The 14978-nt window shown below is 42.2% G+C and overlaps 1 protein-coding gene across 1 annotated transcript in view; it reads right to left on the reverse strand.

Annotated features, from left to right (window-relative positions):
- The window catches only part of MYO5C (myosin VC), a 119208-nt gene extending 104568 nt beyond the window's left edge, over positions 1-14640 (reverse strand). Inside the window, exons 1-2 of the mRNA XM_075273463.1 lie at positions 14586-14640; positions 1417-1527 (exon numbers count right to left, since the gene is read on the reverse strand). Coding sequence (XP_075129564.1) covers positions 1417-1527; positions 14586-14612 — 138 coding nt within the window. The 5' untranslated portion in view covers positions 14613-14640. The remainder of the gene's footprint in view (positions 1-1416; positions 1528-14585) is intronic.
- Between the last annotated feature and the right edge of the window lie 338 nt (positions 14641-14978).

Raw genomic sequence — 14978 nt, forward strand, 5'->3', positions numbered from 1 at the left:
CCATCTTTATGCTGATGACACCCAATTATACACATCTTCCTGTGACATCACCCCTGCACTCATACAGAACACCAGTAACTGTCTTTCTGCTGTCTCTAATATCATGTCCTCACTTTATCTGAAACTAAATCTCTCTAAGACTGAACTACTACTGTTTTCACCATCTAATAGATCTGTCCTGATATATCCATTGTAGTTTCAGGCCTTACTATAACTCCTAGGCAGCATCTCCTAGATGCATCTTTTCAGACAGGCCTATCACAATTTCTAATGTAAACCCTTCCGTACTATAATTAGAATCCCCAAAATTTAACCTTCCTCAGTCCCCGCTCCCACATTACCCCACATGATACGATGCCGTTTCAAGCTAACTTTATAGGTCCAAGCTCCATCCACATGTTAAAGGACACCACTAGTGACGGCTCATAAAGTTTTATGTTTGTGCAATGACAGTAACCTCTATTACAAAAGTGCCTGACCTCTGCATAAGCAACGCCTCCCCTGCTACCTCTTGTGTCACCCCCTCTATCTCATAGATTGTAAGCTCTTGCGAGCAGGGCCCTCCGTCCCATTGTGTGAAATGACTTTCTTTGTAATGCATCTTTCTGTCTGTATTTGAACCCTACAAATTGTACAGTGCTGTGGAATATGTTGGTTCTATATAAATAAAATTTATTATTATACATTATTATTACAGTCAATGGGGATCCTCAGTCTCCATTTTTGCTATTTTGGCGGTCTGTAATTGTTCATTTTTCCTTTTTTATTGTCTTCTGATAGACTAGGCAAGTATGTTTATCCCTGTCTTATGCTATGGTGGAAAATGAAGAGGATTTCCTTTTCGTTTAAGCCGCTGTATTTGGCTGCTGTCTAGCTGCGACTGGATGCCGATGGAGGGTATTGGCATTCTGTCACAGCTTTCCAATGCTAATTAGGCCTAATCGGTAGAGCCTTGAGCCATGGAATCCGCGGCAAGATTGAGCAGGACTCTTATATTTTCAGTGTGGGGGGGAATCTGCTACGGATTCGGGGATGGAATCTGCACCCAAACTCACGCCAAATTCCTACATGTGAACGTACCCTCACTAATCCGACAAGTATAGTTCGGCTTCTTGTGCAGTTCAAGATATAGCAAGTATCAACTTTTTCTCTGAGTTTAAACATAGAGGGTATGTTCACATACAGCAGATTTGTTACATACATTTATGAGGCATTTTGCATGCTTCTGAATTGAGAGTGCATAAATTTCATGCACATGCTCCAGAATCAAGTGCCTATACATATATACAAAAGAAGTAGATGCAAAATAACATATCTTCCACATTATATATCAACTTATATATATGCACACATCTTTAGAGTTAATTGAACTGAATATAAGCACAGGCAAAAATGTCATTTTAACATTATGCTTACAGAGCCATCTTCCAAGTGCAAATGAAGCACATTGTCCCCTATCTTCAAGTCCTTTGTAATTTCAGCAGATTTCCAAACTTCATCTGTATCAGGGATCCAGACCCGGTTATACTGTATCAAAAAGGAAAAAGTACTGGTTAGATCAGTGAACTATGATGTAACAAGACTGCACTGGACCTGCAGAACTTCTGACCATTCATTTAACAAGACATATGTTCTACACTGCCTGTTCTCTCAAGTTTATCAAAGATAAAAGTAATAGATAACTTTCAGCATTTTTCATCTATAACTGATGTAACTGAACTTTACTACAAGCATATGAAAAAGTAAAATGTCTAAGGTCAACCAAAGGCTCAATTTACTCACTGCCAAAATGGGGAAACATGAAAAATACATGGGGAGAATGCATGTGCAGTTTAGAGACGCAGTAATAGCTGACAGGGAAATGATAAAAGAAGCCCCCACAATTGTCATCTGAAGTTTTACCAATCACATTTGTTAGAGGGGGAGAGGGGCTGTTCTATACACACTTACCATGACGTACACGTACAGTATTGGACATGGACATGTATAAGACACCGGTATGCCAGTTTACATGAAATCTGCGATTGACATTACTTTGTCTGAATTATCAGGAGGACCCTGACTCATAATAAAGCAGACACATGGCTGTACTCCAGAATAGAAGTCTACACCAATCAGGAACAACGTAGATTTCCTGGATAAATCCCACCAGAAAACTGGCATGAGTTATAATAAATATGAGGCATCCCTGTTCTCTACCCCATTCCCATACGCATGTGGCGCATCTTTCACGCAAGGAAGGACTGTGTGCCCAAAATGCACCACTTTATGAACCATCTACGCCAGAAAACAGGCATAGATGGGTTGATAGATTCCCCCCACCCATTGTATGAGAATTACATACATGTAACATGAATGTTTTTTTTTGAAACTTTCGGTGGAACTACCATATATACTTGTGTATAAGCCGAGTTTTTCAGCACAGTTTTTGTGCTGAAAAGCCCCCCTCGGCTTATACTCAAGTCAAGTAAAAAAAAAATATTTTTTTTTTATGGAGGGAGGGGTTTCTATGAGTAATGTATAGAATCTCCCATAAAATGGTGAAAAAAAAAGGAAGCTTTAAAAAAATATAATAAAAAAATAAAGTAAATTAAAGTTCTAAATCCCTCCTTTCCCTAGAATACATATAAAAGTAGAAAATGACTGTGAAACACATACACATTAGGTATCCCTGTGTCTGAAAGTGCCCGGTCTACTGAATATAGGGTATCTGCAGTAGGAGCACTGCAGATACCCTATAGTCAGCCATGCTGAATTCCAAGTGGGGGAAGAAAAAAACAGTTCTCAAACTCAGGGAAGGGGCAGACAGACAACCAAAACACCCCCCCCCCTTCACCCAGCAACTACTGCACCCAAAAACTCCGACAATTTTAATTTTTGAAATTTTCTAGTAGCTGTTGCATTTTCCCCCTAGGCTTATACTGGAGTCAATACGTTTTCCCAGCTTTTTGTGGTAAAATTAGGGGCCTCAGCTTATATTATACTCGAGTATATACGGGTAGTTTTTATTTCCTCTGTTTTACATTTTGGTTGGTCTACTTTTATTTTTATATGCTTTATTAAAATTTTCAGTTTATAGAATAAAGTGCACAGAAGTATTACACATTGTGCCTGCCCGCAGTCTGTAGTTATTAGTCAATATCCCTAGAGATCCAGACTCCTCCATTGGTAAATGGAACAGTTCATGCGAATATCAATTCTTCAAAAGCCCAGCCTCACAAGTCAACACTACGCTGTTTACACAATCACACACATTACGGTACACCCTCCCTTAGGGAAAGGAAAATATACTTCTCACACTTCTCACAGAGATGTACTAGGAGGTATGCACTGTCTCCATATACTGTAGGTCTTTATCCAGATCCTATATTGACCCCTTACTTCTTGTTTTTATGCGCCATAACTCCCCTGTGTGTGTGTTTAGCCTTGACAACAATATTTGTACTTTTCCGTTCTTTACAATATTTTGCACCAGATGGTGCAGTCCCATAAAAAATGATACACACACAACACAATAAATATATTCATTATTAATATTTATCATTAATAATAATATAGATTAGGGGCATATCATGGGGGTACAAAAAGTCAGGCCCCTAGCATCTGAAACTAATTGCCTATCTAGGCCATCAATGGGCTGACCATGGAAAAATCCTTTAAATTCTAAATGTCATGTAAAAAAAAAAAAAAAAAAAAAAAAAAAAAAATCATACAAAAAATGCACCCTAAAAAGCAAAGTTCAAGACTTCACAATGAAACTTCAGTGAAGAAAAGAAAAAAGAAAAATTCATGGTTTTCAGAATGGAGTGAAGTGAAAATGGGAAAATGTATTACATCCTATAAGTGTAATTGTCTGACCCAGAGAGCATGAGCACAACTCTGCGACATCAATGGAGAAGTAGTGCACATACTTGGCCACTGTCCCATCCACTGGATGTCCAGCAGTCTCATAGAAGTAAATTAAGCAGCAACTGAGCATGTGCGCAACTGATCTATTTACATGGGGTTTCTGGTGGGTCCCATTGTTGTGATCACTTGGGCTCCAAGAAGTCGAATCCTCCTGCTTTATACTGTGGCTAAAGAATAAATGCCATTAGAAAAACCTTTTTAAGGCTAAGGCCCTGCATAGCAAAATACTGCAAAAAAAAAAAAGTGCAGCAAAATTTGTTGCATTTTTCTGCAGCGTTTTTCAGGGAACGTTTGCTGTGTCTCTCTGCATTTTTTCTTTCCCTATTAAATATATAGGGAAAACGCTTGCAATTCCGTACCTGAAATGATCATGATGCTGCATTTCAAAGGCTCTGCATTTCCACAACGTGGGGCCTTAGCCTAAAGGGTCTTGTGTACCAGCACTATGACCCCTATCCTATCTAAATTATGGATACTCAATGATCATATCCTAGAATAAGTTAAAATAGCTACAATATAGTAAAGAATCAAAAAGTAGCAGTGCTGACTGGTGTCAAACTCACTGGCACTGATCAGAATGTTAGGAAATAACCCACATTCATGCGGCCACATGGCTGAAACTCATGTGAACACAGGGTAACTCATGCATTCCAACACATAGCAGTTCACAGCACTAGTCTAAAAGAGATTTATTGCAAAGAATTTCATGCTACACTTTTGCAATGGGAAACATGTGACAATGCAGGACCAAGAATAATGAAAATATTGGTTTATGTTTTCAAAAAGGAAGCTTGATCCACTTCTAGGGCATTCATAAGGCGCTCCCTGTCTTATATATAAGCAAACTAAATCCTAGATTATAAACTGAATGTCCCTGACAATTTCTAGGTTTATCAAACATAATATTACCTTATGGTTCTGATGTAGAAGATCAGTACGCAGCATTAATTTGGTGTCTTAAGTCGTCTCCGTGGTAGGAACATGCAGCGGTGTGAGCTTGGCATATCCTGGTCAATGCCTTATGTTTTGCAGCCGTGTGAACACCTGTTCACTTTATTAGCTAACTAAATATTATAATCCCTGCAGCTATTTTATGGCCTCAGTGTAACATCCTCTTTATATCAATGATTAGTCGCCGCTTGTGTTACTGTTTAGTTAAAGTCTAGAAACCTATACAGACAATTCCAGAAAGTGACAGTACGCTGTTCAGATCCATGGAGATTTCATCATCTATCATTTTCATTGATAACTGTGCACTGCATAATGATCAATTTTGATCAAGAAAAACTTCAATAATTTTAAAAATCATATTTTTTAACACATTTGAATATCATCTCAAAAGACAATGATTTACATCTTCAATAGATCACAGTGAAGTGGTATTATAACCTTTTAATACAAATAATGATTTGATCCATTCTTTCATTGTGTAGATTTCACTGGAATATGGCTTTATTTACACAAGTGTTTTCTTTTAACAAATCTGTAAATCCCTTCCATTAAATTACATGACATGTATTTTTCTGGTCTATGAAAATCAACCAGACATAGATTGTAAGCTCTTGCGAGCAGGGCCCTCAGTCACATTGTGTGAAATGACGTTCTTTGTTATGTATCTGTCTGTATTTGAATCCTACAAATTGTACAGCGCTGCAGAATATGTTGGTGCTATATAAATAAAATTATTATTATTACTTAAAGAGGACCTTTCATGTCCTCGGGCACATGCGGTTTTATATACCGCTAGAAAGCCGACAGCGCACTGTCAACTTTCCCATTATGTGCCCCGGAGCGAGAGATATCAGTGCCATTACTGATCTCTGTCCACTGTCAGAAGGGTGTTCCTGACAGTCTAGCAGGACTGTGAAGAATGCCCCCCCAGTATTCGTCCATAGCTCTGTACTGTTAGAGGGGGCGATCCTTACCATCCAGCGATGGTGCTGAGCTGTGAAAAACGCCCCCCAGTACTAGTCTATTGACGAGTACAGTCAGGGGAAGCATTCCTCAAAGCTTAGCGTCATGGCTAGGTGGTAAGGAATGCCCCATCTTACAGTACAGAGCTATGGATGAGTACTGTCGGGGGGGGGGGGGAGGGGGGGTTGAGTGTTCCTCACAATGGATGAACACGGCGCTACTCCAGAGGCGTTGAATTAACATGCACTTTATTGGAAATTCTTGCACACGACGCATTCAGAACAGCGTTTCGGGGAGTACCCCTTTCTCAAGTGTATAACCAGTACACACACGTTATCCTATTGATACATAAAAGATACATAAAAGAGCCAAAAAATATATATATATGAGCCAGGCTGTCAACAACTTCCCATTACCATAGGAAGTGACAGCGAGGAGTTGCTCGGTACATCAATTATTACGTTACATTCCTTGTTTTGACACCACCGCTATATACCTTCCACTGAAGGACATGTCATTTGTGAACAGGGAAGTTACCTCTATATATATTCAAACAGGTTATTGGATTTTTAACCAGTGCCTCAAGTCACCAGTCACACAGCATAGTTATACTAGGAGTCTGTGATAAGTGACTTGTCTGATCACTCGACTTGGAGGAGCGTAGGAGGATAGGGGTTAACTGCAGTATCAATACTGTATCTGTATCCGCCCTTCAATATCTTCCTCCTCTTGTCTCCCCTGCTCTCTCTCTCCTATATATACATATATAATGTAAGATAGAGATCTACTCATAGAGACACACATGCTGTCAGTAACCTGATGTGTCTCCAGTACATTGCCCTGTACAACTCAAAGGCTGCTATCTAGATAAGTGAATGCACCTATCTGGTTAAATTCTTGCACCTAATACATTTATCCCCCTCTCAAATTGCCAGGAGGGCTTTATCAGACGTGTATAGAAAAGATATTGGTAAACACTATCCCTAACAGGGAAGCCACTATGATGACTTAGGCCACTATTATCTTCATAGTTGAAGATGGCATGTGAAGAATAGACCAAGGGAGAGAATGGATGCTAAGAAATATGCTGTTATAACAGTGATCCCTCTCCCCTAGCAATACGTATATACCAGGGGTCACAAACTAGCCACCCACGGGCCAACTGTGGCCCTCGGGACGATAGTTTGCGGCTAGAGATGAGCGAACACTGTTTGGAACAGCCATTCCAAACAGAACGCTCACAGCACGCTCCCATAGAAATGAATGGAAGCGGCTGGCACGCGGGGGGTTAAGCCAGGTGCTTCCATTCATTTCTATGGGAGCGTGCTGTTCAGATCGGCTGATCCAAACAGTGTTCGCTCATCTCTATTTGCGGCCCCCGGCGGGGCCAGGTGTTTAACTATGGTGGCCACCCGGGAGTCAGACGGCTGCCATAGCTGCCGGGTGTCTACTGTGTGTCTACTGTCACAGTAGACACCCAGCGCTAATGCCTCCGGTTGGTGCCCGCACCGATCAGAGGCATTAACCCCTGAGGCGCCTAGGCCATTTTGCTGGTGATTGCCGGCGCCTGGAGCATGCTCCAGGGTCGACATCACGTTGGCATGACAGCCGGGAGCCTTGTAAAGGTTCCCTGGCCGGTCTGCAGTGATTTTCTTTTGCAGGCTGCTCTGCAAATGTATAAAAATATTTTTCCTGTACGGTAAACATCGTAGTGAGAAAAAAAAGTCAAAAGTGCCAAACTGCCATTTTTTCACTGTTTTGCAATAGCAATTCCTCAAAATGGTATAACTAAAAGGTACACTCCGCCCCGCAAAAAAAAGACTCCCTATGCATCCCTGTACACGGAAGTATAAAACAGTTGCGGCTGTCAGAATATAGCGACTTTTAGGAAAAAAATTTTTTGGGGAAAACCTGATGCGGCCCAGCCTCACCCAGACTCTACCTCCAGCGGCCCCCGGGTAGACTGAGATTGAGACCCCTGGCATATACAAACCTGCCATTTTCAAGCGTTAATATGACAACGTGGGGATAAGTGAGACATGGCTGGACTTTAGCAAATGAAGTTTGATGTAGACAAATGTAAGGTTATGCACTGTGGTTGAAGAAATAACATGTATGATTATGTACTGAACAGTTAATTACTGGGTAAGACTGGCAAATAAAAGATTTGGGGATTTTGGACAGTAAATTTGCCATCAGTGACAAGTGCTAGGCAAATAAGATTATGGGATGCATCAAAAGAGGTCTAGATTCTCCTGACAAGGACATAGTTATGCCTCTATACAAATCACTGGTACGGGCACACTTAGAATATTGTGCGCGATTTTGGGCTCCAGTATACAAGAAAAACATAATCAAACTAGAAAAAGTGCAAAGACGGGCAACCAAAATGATTAGGGGAATGGGAGGACTTGAGTACAACAATAGATTAACAAACTTGGGGTTATTCAGTTTAGAGAAAAGACGTCTACGGGGAGATCTAATAAGGGGAGATCTAATACAAATACATGAAGGGACAATACAAAGAACTTTCTAAGGATATTTTTACTCCTAGGCCAGTGACAGTGACAAGAGGACATCCTCTACGTCTGGAGGAGAGAAGGTTTCACCAGCAACATAGAAGGGGATTCTTCACAGTAAGAACAGCGAAAAAATACACAAATGCTAACAGGCTACAAATGTATATGTATGGTATATTCAACATTAACAAGAAAGCACATTGTCAGAAGACAGAATCACCAATTATAAAATGGTATAAATTTATTAAAGATATCAATAAAATGACATGACAAAATTGGCAAATAGTAAAAGAAACAAACAAAGAAAGGGGCCAATGTTGCCTTAATGCATCACATATGGAGAAATAGAAACATTAATATGATACAAGAACACAGGTGGTGGTATAAATATATCTATATGCTAACAAGTGTAGCTAAAAGAACCCCAGTGATATAATGTGTACAAAAAGAGAGTGAACTCATAATAATACAGTCAAGTGGATACATAAAGCCATACAAAGTTGCAATATCATAATGAAACACCACCATTCTGTCCTTAGAAATATAGCATTGGTCTCACCACATGAAAAAGCGCCCCGACGCACGTTTCGCTGTACGAAGCCAGTAAGAACAGCGAAGCTATGGAACTCTCTGCCCCAGGAAGTGGTGATGGTGGATACATTAAACAAGTTCAGAGAGGGCCTGGATGCCTTTCTCGCACAATATTACGTGTGATGGGTTCTAGATTCTGTTAAGGACACGTCGATCCAGGGTTTTTATACTGACTGCCAGATTGGAGTCGGGAAGGAATTTTCCCCCCACCTGAAATAGAGCAATTGGCATAAGCCTCATGGGTTGTTGTTTTTTTGCCTTTCTCTGGATCAACACTGTAGGTTACTGTAGAGTTATAGGATGGACTTCATGGACTGATGTCTTCATCCAACCTCATCTACTATGTAACTATGTAGTATCACTGATGCTATTATTAGGAGTCAAGTAATCAGACAAGTTACATGTATCACAGACTCCTAGTATAACTATGCTGTGTGACTGGTGACTTGAGGCACTGGTTAAAAATCCAATACCCTGTTTGAATATATATTCAGGGAACCTCTTTGTTCCAAAATGGCATGTCCTTCAGGAGAAGCTATTTAGTGACAGTGCCAAAACAAGGGATATTAGAAATTAGTTTAACTATATGAATTTCTCAATTTAGCCTGTTTAGTCATCGCACAAGATGCATGTGGGTGGTTTAGTACACAGCTCGAAGTTTAACAATTATTTAATAAAGACTATTATTTTAAGTGTTTAGACAGGTAGTATATTTCCAGACTAAGGGTGCATGCACACTACGTAACGCCGGGCGTGTATGAGAGCCGTACACGCCGGCGTTACAGCAGGGCTGCCGAACACTTCCCATTCACTTCAATGGGAGCGCTCGTAAACGCCGCTGTTACGAGCGCTCCCATTGAAGTGAATAGGAAGTGTTCGTCAGTCTGCCGTAATGCCGGCGTGTACGGCTCTCATACACGCCCGGCGTTACGTAGTGTGCATGCACCCTAAGAGAACTAAACACATACATGTTATCACTTGTTTTCACGTTTTTGAGTTTATTACTTTGCAAAGTTTAAATGATGGGCCAGCCACAGGAGTCATAGGTAAAAGCTGATTTTGACTGCATTTTGCCACGCCCTTGTCCGCTATGGAAGACCATATCCCATAGAAGACCTGTCCTGTGTGCCCTTAGCCAGGGCCAGTTTTAGACAAAATGGGGCCCTGGGCAAAATTAAAAGTGGGGGCCCAAATCCTGACATAGCAACAACACTGTTGCATTTAGTCATTTCAGACGTCAGGGCTGCACTTCTAGCGGCAATGATATATTCTTAAAAGATTAGGGGAAAAAAATGTAAACACATATATAGTTGTGAAACCACCATGTGTGCACCACTATGTGTGTATGCTATACTGGGGAGAATTATTAGCACTATACAGACAATAACCAGACAATACACATCATGTATAGGCCACTAATACCTCTATACTAGGCCGCGGTAGCACACCACCTCCACATGCTAATGGCCTCCATGAGGTATTCATGCACTGCACAGACTTCTATCCTAACAAGCATCAGATCAAGTAAAAAGGTTTTTCCGGCCTATTTTTTATACTAATAATCTATCCACAGGACGGCTCATCGGTGTGTCGGTATGTAATCTGTCAGGGCTCAACATCTGAACCCCCATACAGATCAGCTGTATTAGCGGCTGCTGGGTACCAGACGCTGTTTGTGGACAGAAAGACGCATCACTCCTATTCAAGCAATAGGAACAGCAGTGTAATAGTAACGGTGCTGCACCCTGTCCAGCTATAAGCACCCGGAGGCTGCTAGAACAATCCGACCCCAACAGATCCCATACTGAGGTCCTCTCCTGTGGATAGATCATCAGTATCAAAACCCACACCCAGTACAGATGAAAACCTTTGTATCACCTTATGATTTATAGTGCCCCCTTATAAATCAATCCCCCTTACTAATAAAAGTTCCTTCTTATAAATAAGACTCCCCCTTTATCAGTAATTTTCCCCTTATAAGCAATAGTTCCTTATTATAAATAGCCCCCTTTATAAATAATAGTTTGCCCAGCCTCATTAATAATATTCCCCCCACAGGCCTTATTAATAGTTTCCCCTTATAAATAGCACCCTTTTATCGCTCATAAAATAATAAAACCCTTTACTCACCTATCCACACTCCCCCGCTGAGTCCTGAGGCCGAGGTCTCTCCCTGCTGGTTCTAGAACAGGACCTGCACACGGGGTGCGATGTAGTGACGTCATCGCGCCCTGTCCCATCTGTGCTGGCATAGATGTTCATAGTATCAGCGTGCATAGCACACCAATACACTTACTCAGGCTGCCCCGAGCCGGGTCACCAGACCAAACGTCTGGTGCTGCAGATCTCAGGGCCCCTTAGGAGACGGGGGCCCTGGGCATTTGCCCAGTTTGCCCCCCCTCTAACAACGGTCCTACCCTTAGCCTTAAGGGCTGTTCACATACTTTTTTGACTTGTCTGAAAAAAGGGGTGTGACTTTATCACAATAGGGCATGGCTTCACAGAAAGTGCTGATCAATCATGGCCTGCCGACATGAAATTTGACAAAATATTGCAGCAAAAAACACAGGCCATGCAAACCACCTAGCAGTCTGTATAAGTGCACTGCTACCATTACTTGTACATAGTTGATCCTTATTGAAATGTCCACGCTGTGGGGCAGAGGGAATACAATTGGCATTTCTCATTGGTAAAACAGCTGGTATGATGGTGGGCACAGGCGAAATAGGTGGGGGTGTATTAGGGCTGTTGCTGACCTACACTAATGATCTAGTCAGAGACTGTGCTGGTGACATGAATAATGCATTAACAAGCTTCTTGCTCTACTGGACACAAGGATAAGAAGTACACAAAAAACTATTTCAGGTTAGTTTTGTGCATTGTTAGCACAATGTTTGTTTTGAAATCTGATGCAAAAAGGTTGTATAATACATAGAAGGACATCATGGCTGTGGTTATATAGAGAGCTTTGACCAGAAGGAATTAATATATTAAAATAATCCTCAAAAAAAATATCCAAACATACTAGCCAACATTAAGGCTAGGGTCCTATGTTACGGAAACGCAGTGTTTTTACCTGCTGCGGAAACGCAAAACATAAAAACGCTCCGTTTTACAATAGCAGCAAAATGAATGAGATTCTGTTTTTTTTCCGCAGTATTCTTAGCTGTGTGTCGCTAAGTGGGGCCTTAGCCTAAAGGTGATGTTAACCCATAATAATACACAGTGTGCCATAAAAAAAAAAAAGGGTCATTTTGATAGCTGGCAAAAATCACTGCTAGCACACTGATTACGGATATGGTCATGTGCATATGAGGTCAACCTCTTCCTTGAATGGGCGAGTAGGAAATCCTTCAAACACAATATATAACTATTTGTTTCTGCTGTTTGCCAAACAGCTGACTGAATGTATTGAAGTCATTGTGTAGCAGCACATGGTGTAAGATCAACTGTAGTGAAGACATACTAGTATCATCCAGACTTAAAGGGGCACAACTGATGTCCTATCTATGAGGGCCAACAAATCAACTGTTTCCCCACGTCAGTGCGAGCTGCATTTCTCACTTGTCATATGTGTAATAGCATTGGATATCCCATTCATATCTATGGGACAGCCACCGCTGTTAAAAGCACAAGCGAGTGAGCGCAGCAGATTGTGCCAGCTTGGGGTAACAGTTGACCTTCAGCGGTCCCGACAGTCAGACCTCTGTTGAAATTGATGTCCTATTTAATGGATAAGGCAATAGGCATCCATTTTGAAAAGCTGAATAACCATTAATCTGCCCATGTACATATGATATGTCAGCCGAAAGCATCTCGCCTGCTCCTGGTGTATATAGTTAAGCACATCCACAGGGCTCCATTCACTGACAAAGGTCAAAAGACTATCTTGCTATGCTTTCTGATAGAGTAGGCGGTCCCATAAAACCTATATCCCAGTTTGTATGTTTTGGGAGTCAATGGGCAAAGTATGTTGGGAAACCCACTCAACATATACCAATGATAGAAAGCAGAAGTGCAGTGTACACAAAGCCTAAAGCTCAATTCACATAACCAATGGACCAAATAACCATGAAATAGGGCTATTTCTCACAGCCATGTTGGACCTGTCGGGGGACGCGTTTTCATGGATCCCTCTTTCACTAAAGCTCTATTCACACAGCCAAAGATAATGGCCATCACATGGCTCCATTAAAATCTATTTATTAGAGATGAGCAAACAGTGAAATGTTTGAAGGTCAATTCGAGTAGCCGCTCAATACTCGACTGTTCGATCAAACATTGAACCCCATTATAGTCTATGGGGAATAAATACTCGTTTAGGGGGAAACCCAAATTCGACTCAGGAGGGTCACCAAGTCCACTATGACACCCCAGGAAATGATGCCAACATTTCTGGAATGCGACTGGGACTGCAGGGGAAGCATGCCTCAATTTTTTTGACAGTCCCTCCAAACTATGAGGGATCTGTTTCATGTATGCAAAACTGTCATAGAAATATGACCTTTGGTAATGTGAATAGAGCTTTAGTGACCATCCATATGACCTTGTTCCTACACAGTCTGTGTATGGGCCGTATTTCCCGAATAGACCAGGGCCGTGTGCATAGAACTTGCAGTGAGCTCCCAAACAGGCCAATCGCTACTGTACTGAACGTCTATAAAGCTATCAGTTTATTAAGGTAGTCATTGGGCTGCTCGGGAGCTCAGTGCCATTTAACAATGAGCCACACACACAGCCATGGTCAGTCCGGGAAATGGCCCACACACGGACATTGTCATGTTTATGGCCACTTAAAATGAGAAATAAGGAATCAATCATCACATGACACAGCCGTGTACTCACCTGCGTAACAGTACGTTTTTTTGAGGATAGAGGATAATCTCTTTCCAAGGATCCCTCATAGACTTGAGCCTATTGTGGGATCTATGAACATGGTCTAATATTTAATACGTTCTACTTCTTTCTCGGCTCAGTTACAGGGGCTGTGGTTAAATCCATTTATGTCTATGGGGTAATGTTGATACACCAGCTAGCACGCAGCCATAAACTCACCTGTGACCTGGTCAGGCCCCCATTACTGGGGTGAACATCAGTTACAGTATCTGGCATGATCGATTTTGCATGCTTTGCCAGTAATTTTACCCCAAAATGACAGAAGAAATACAATACGACAACTTTTCCCACGGCCGCTGCCTCCAGCTGGTGTCTGTAATACCAGTTCATGCCATCAATATGGTTCTAAGCATCTTTCTTTGGCATCTAATGGGTGCCAGAGGGGTATTCATATGTCGCTGCTGGATATGACTTTTACAGATGGTCACATGTCTCTATATATCACACCTGCTGGTCCATATCACTGGTGCAAACATTTATTTCTTCTATCACTCATATGGTGCTGACATCTTCTGTGGCGCTGTACAGTGAATGTCCAGAATGCAATCATGGATGAGGAATAGATCAGTGTGTGCAGTGACCTGCTGTACAAGCTGCTCCGAGGCTGGTGACAACCTGCAGTGACAGCAGGACCTCCAGCAGCCTGGGAGCAGACACTTCACACAGGCCACTGCCCCTTCAAGGAAACTTTCCTTCATGGCTCCAGTCACCGGCTGGAAGAAAGTTGTGACAAGCTGCAAACAACGGGGACGTTACCTGTGTGTAGAGCTCCGCCAGCGCCATGGTGACCGCCGGGAGGGGGCCGTCCGTCAGCCTTCACCGCCGTCCGGAGCCCAGATGGTGCCGAGGACCGGAGGGTCTGCCCAGTGCGCGTGCACGACCCCGCTAACCTGCAGCCGTGAGCGCGCCTCCCTGTCCCGGCACCTGAGCGGGTGTGGCGGGCCCGGCAGGGATGACTGTACAGTCACCTGCTTAAAGGGACAGGCACCGAGCCCTGCGGCTGTGGAGCCGGCCTGGCCCCCTGGCTGTGCCCCCTACACTTATGTAATGTCTGTGAGGGCCTTGTGGAGAATATACAGGTGACCCATAAAGCCACACTACCTCTATAATAACTAATACTGCAGTATAGGACGGTTCAGCGGACGCTGC

The sequence above is a fragment of the Leptodactylus fuscus genome, chromosome 5 (assembly GCF_031893055.1).
Source record: "Leptodactylus fuscus isolate aLepFus1 chromosome 5, aLepFus1.hap2, whole genome shotgun sequence".
Classification (NCBI taxonomy): Eukaryota; Metazoa; Chordata; class Amphibia; order Anura; family Leptodactylidae; genus Leptodactylus; species Leptodactylus fuscus.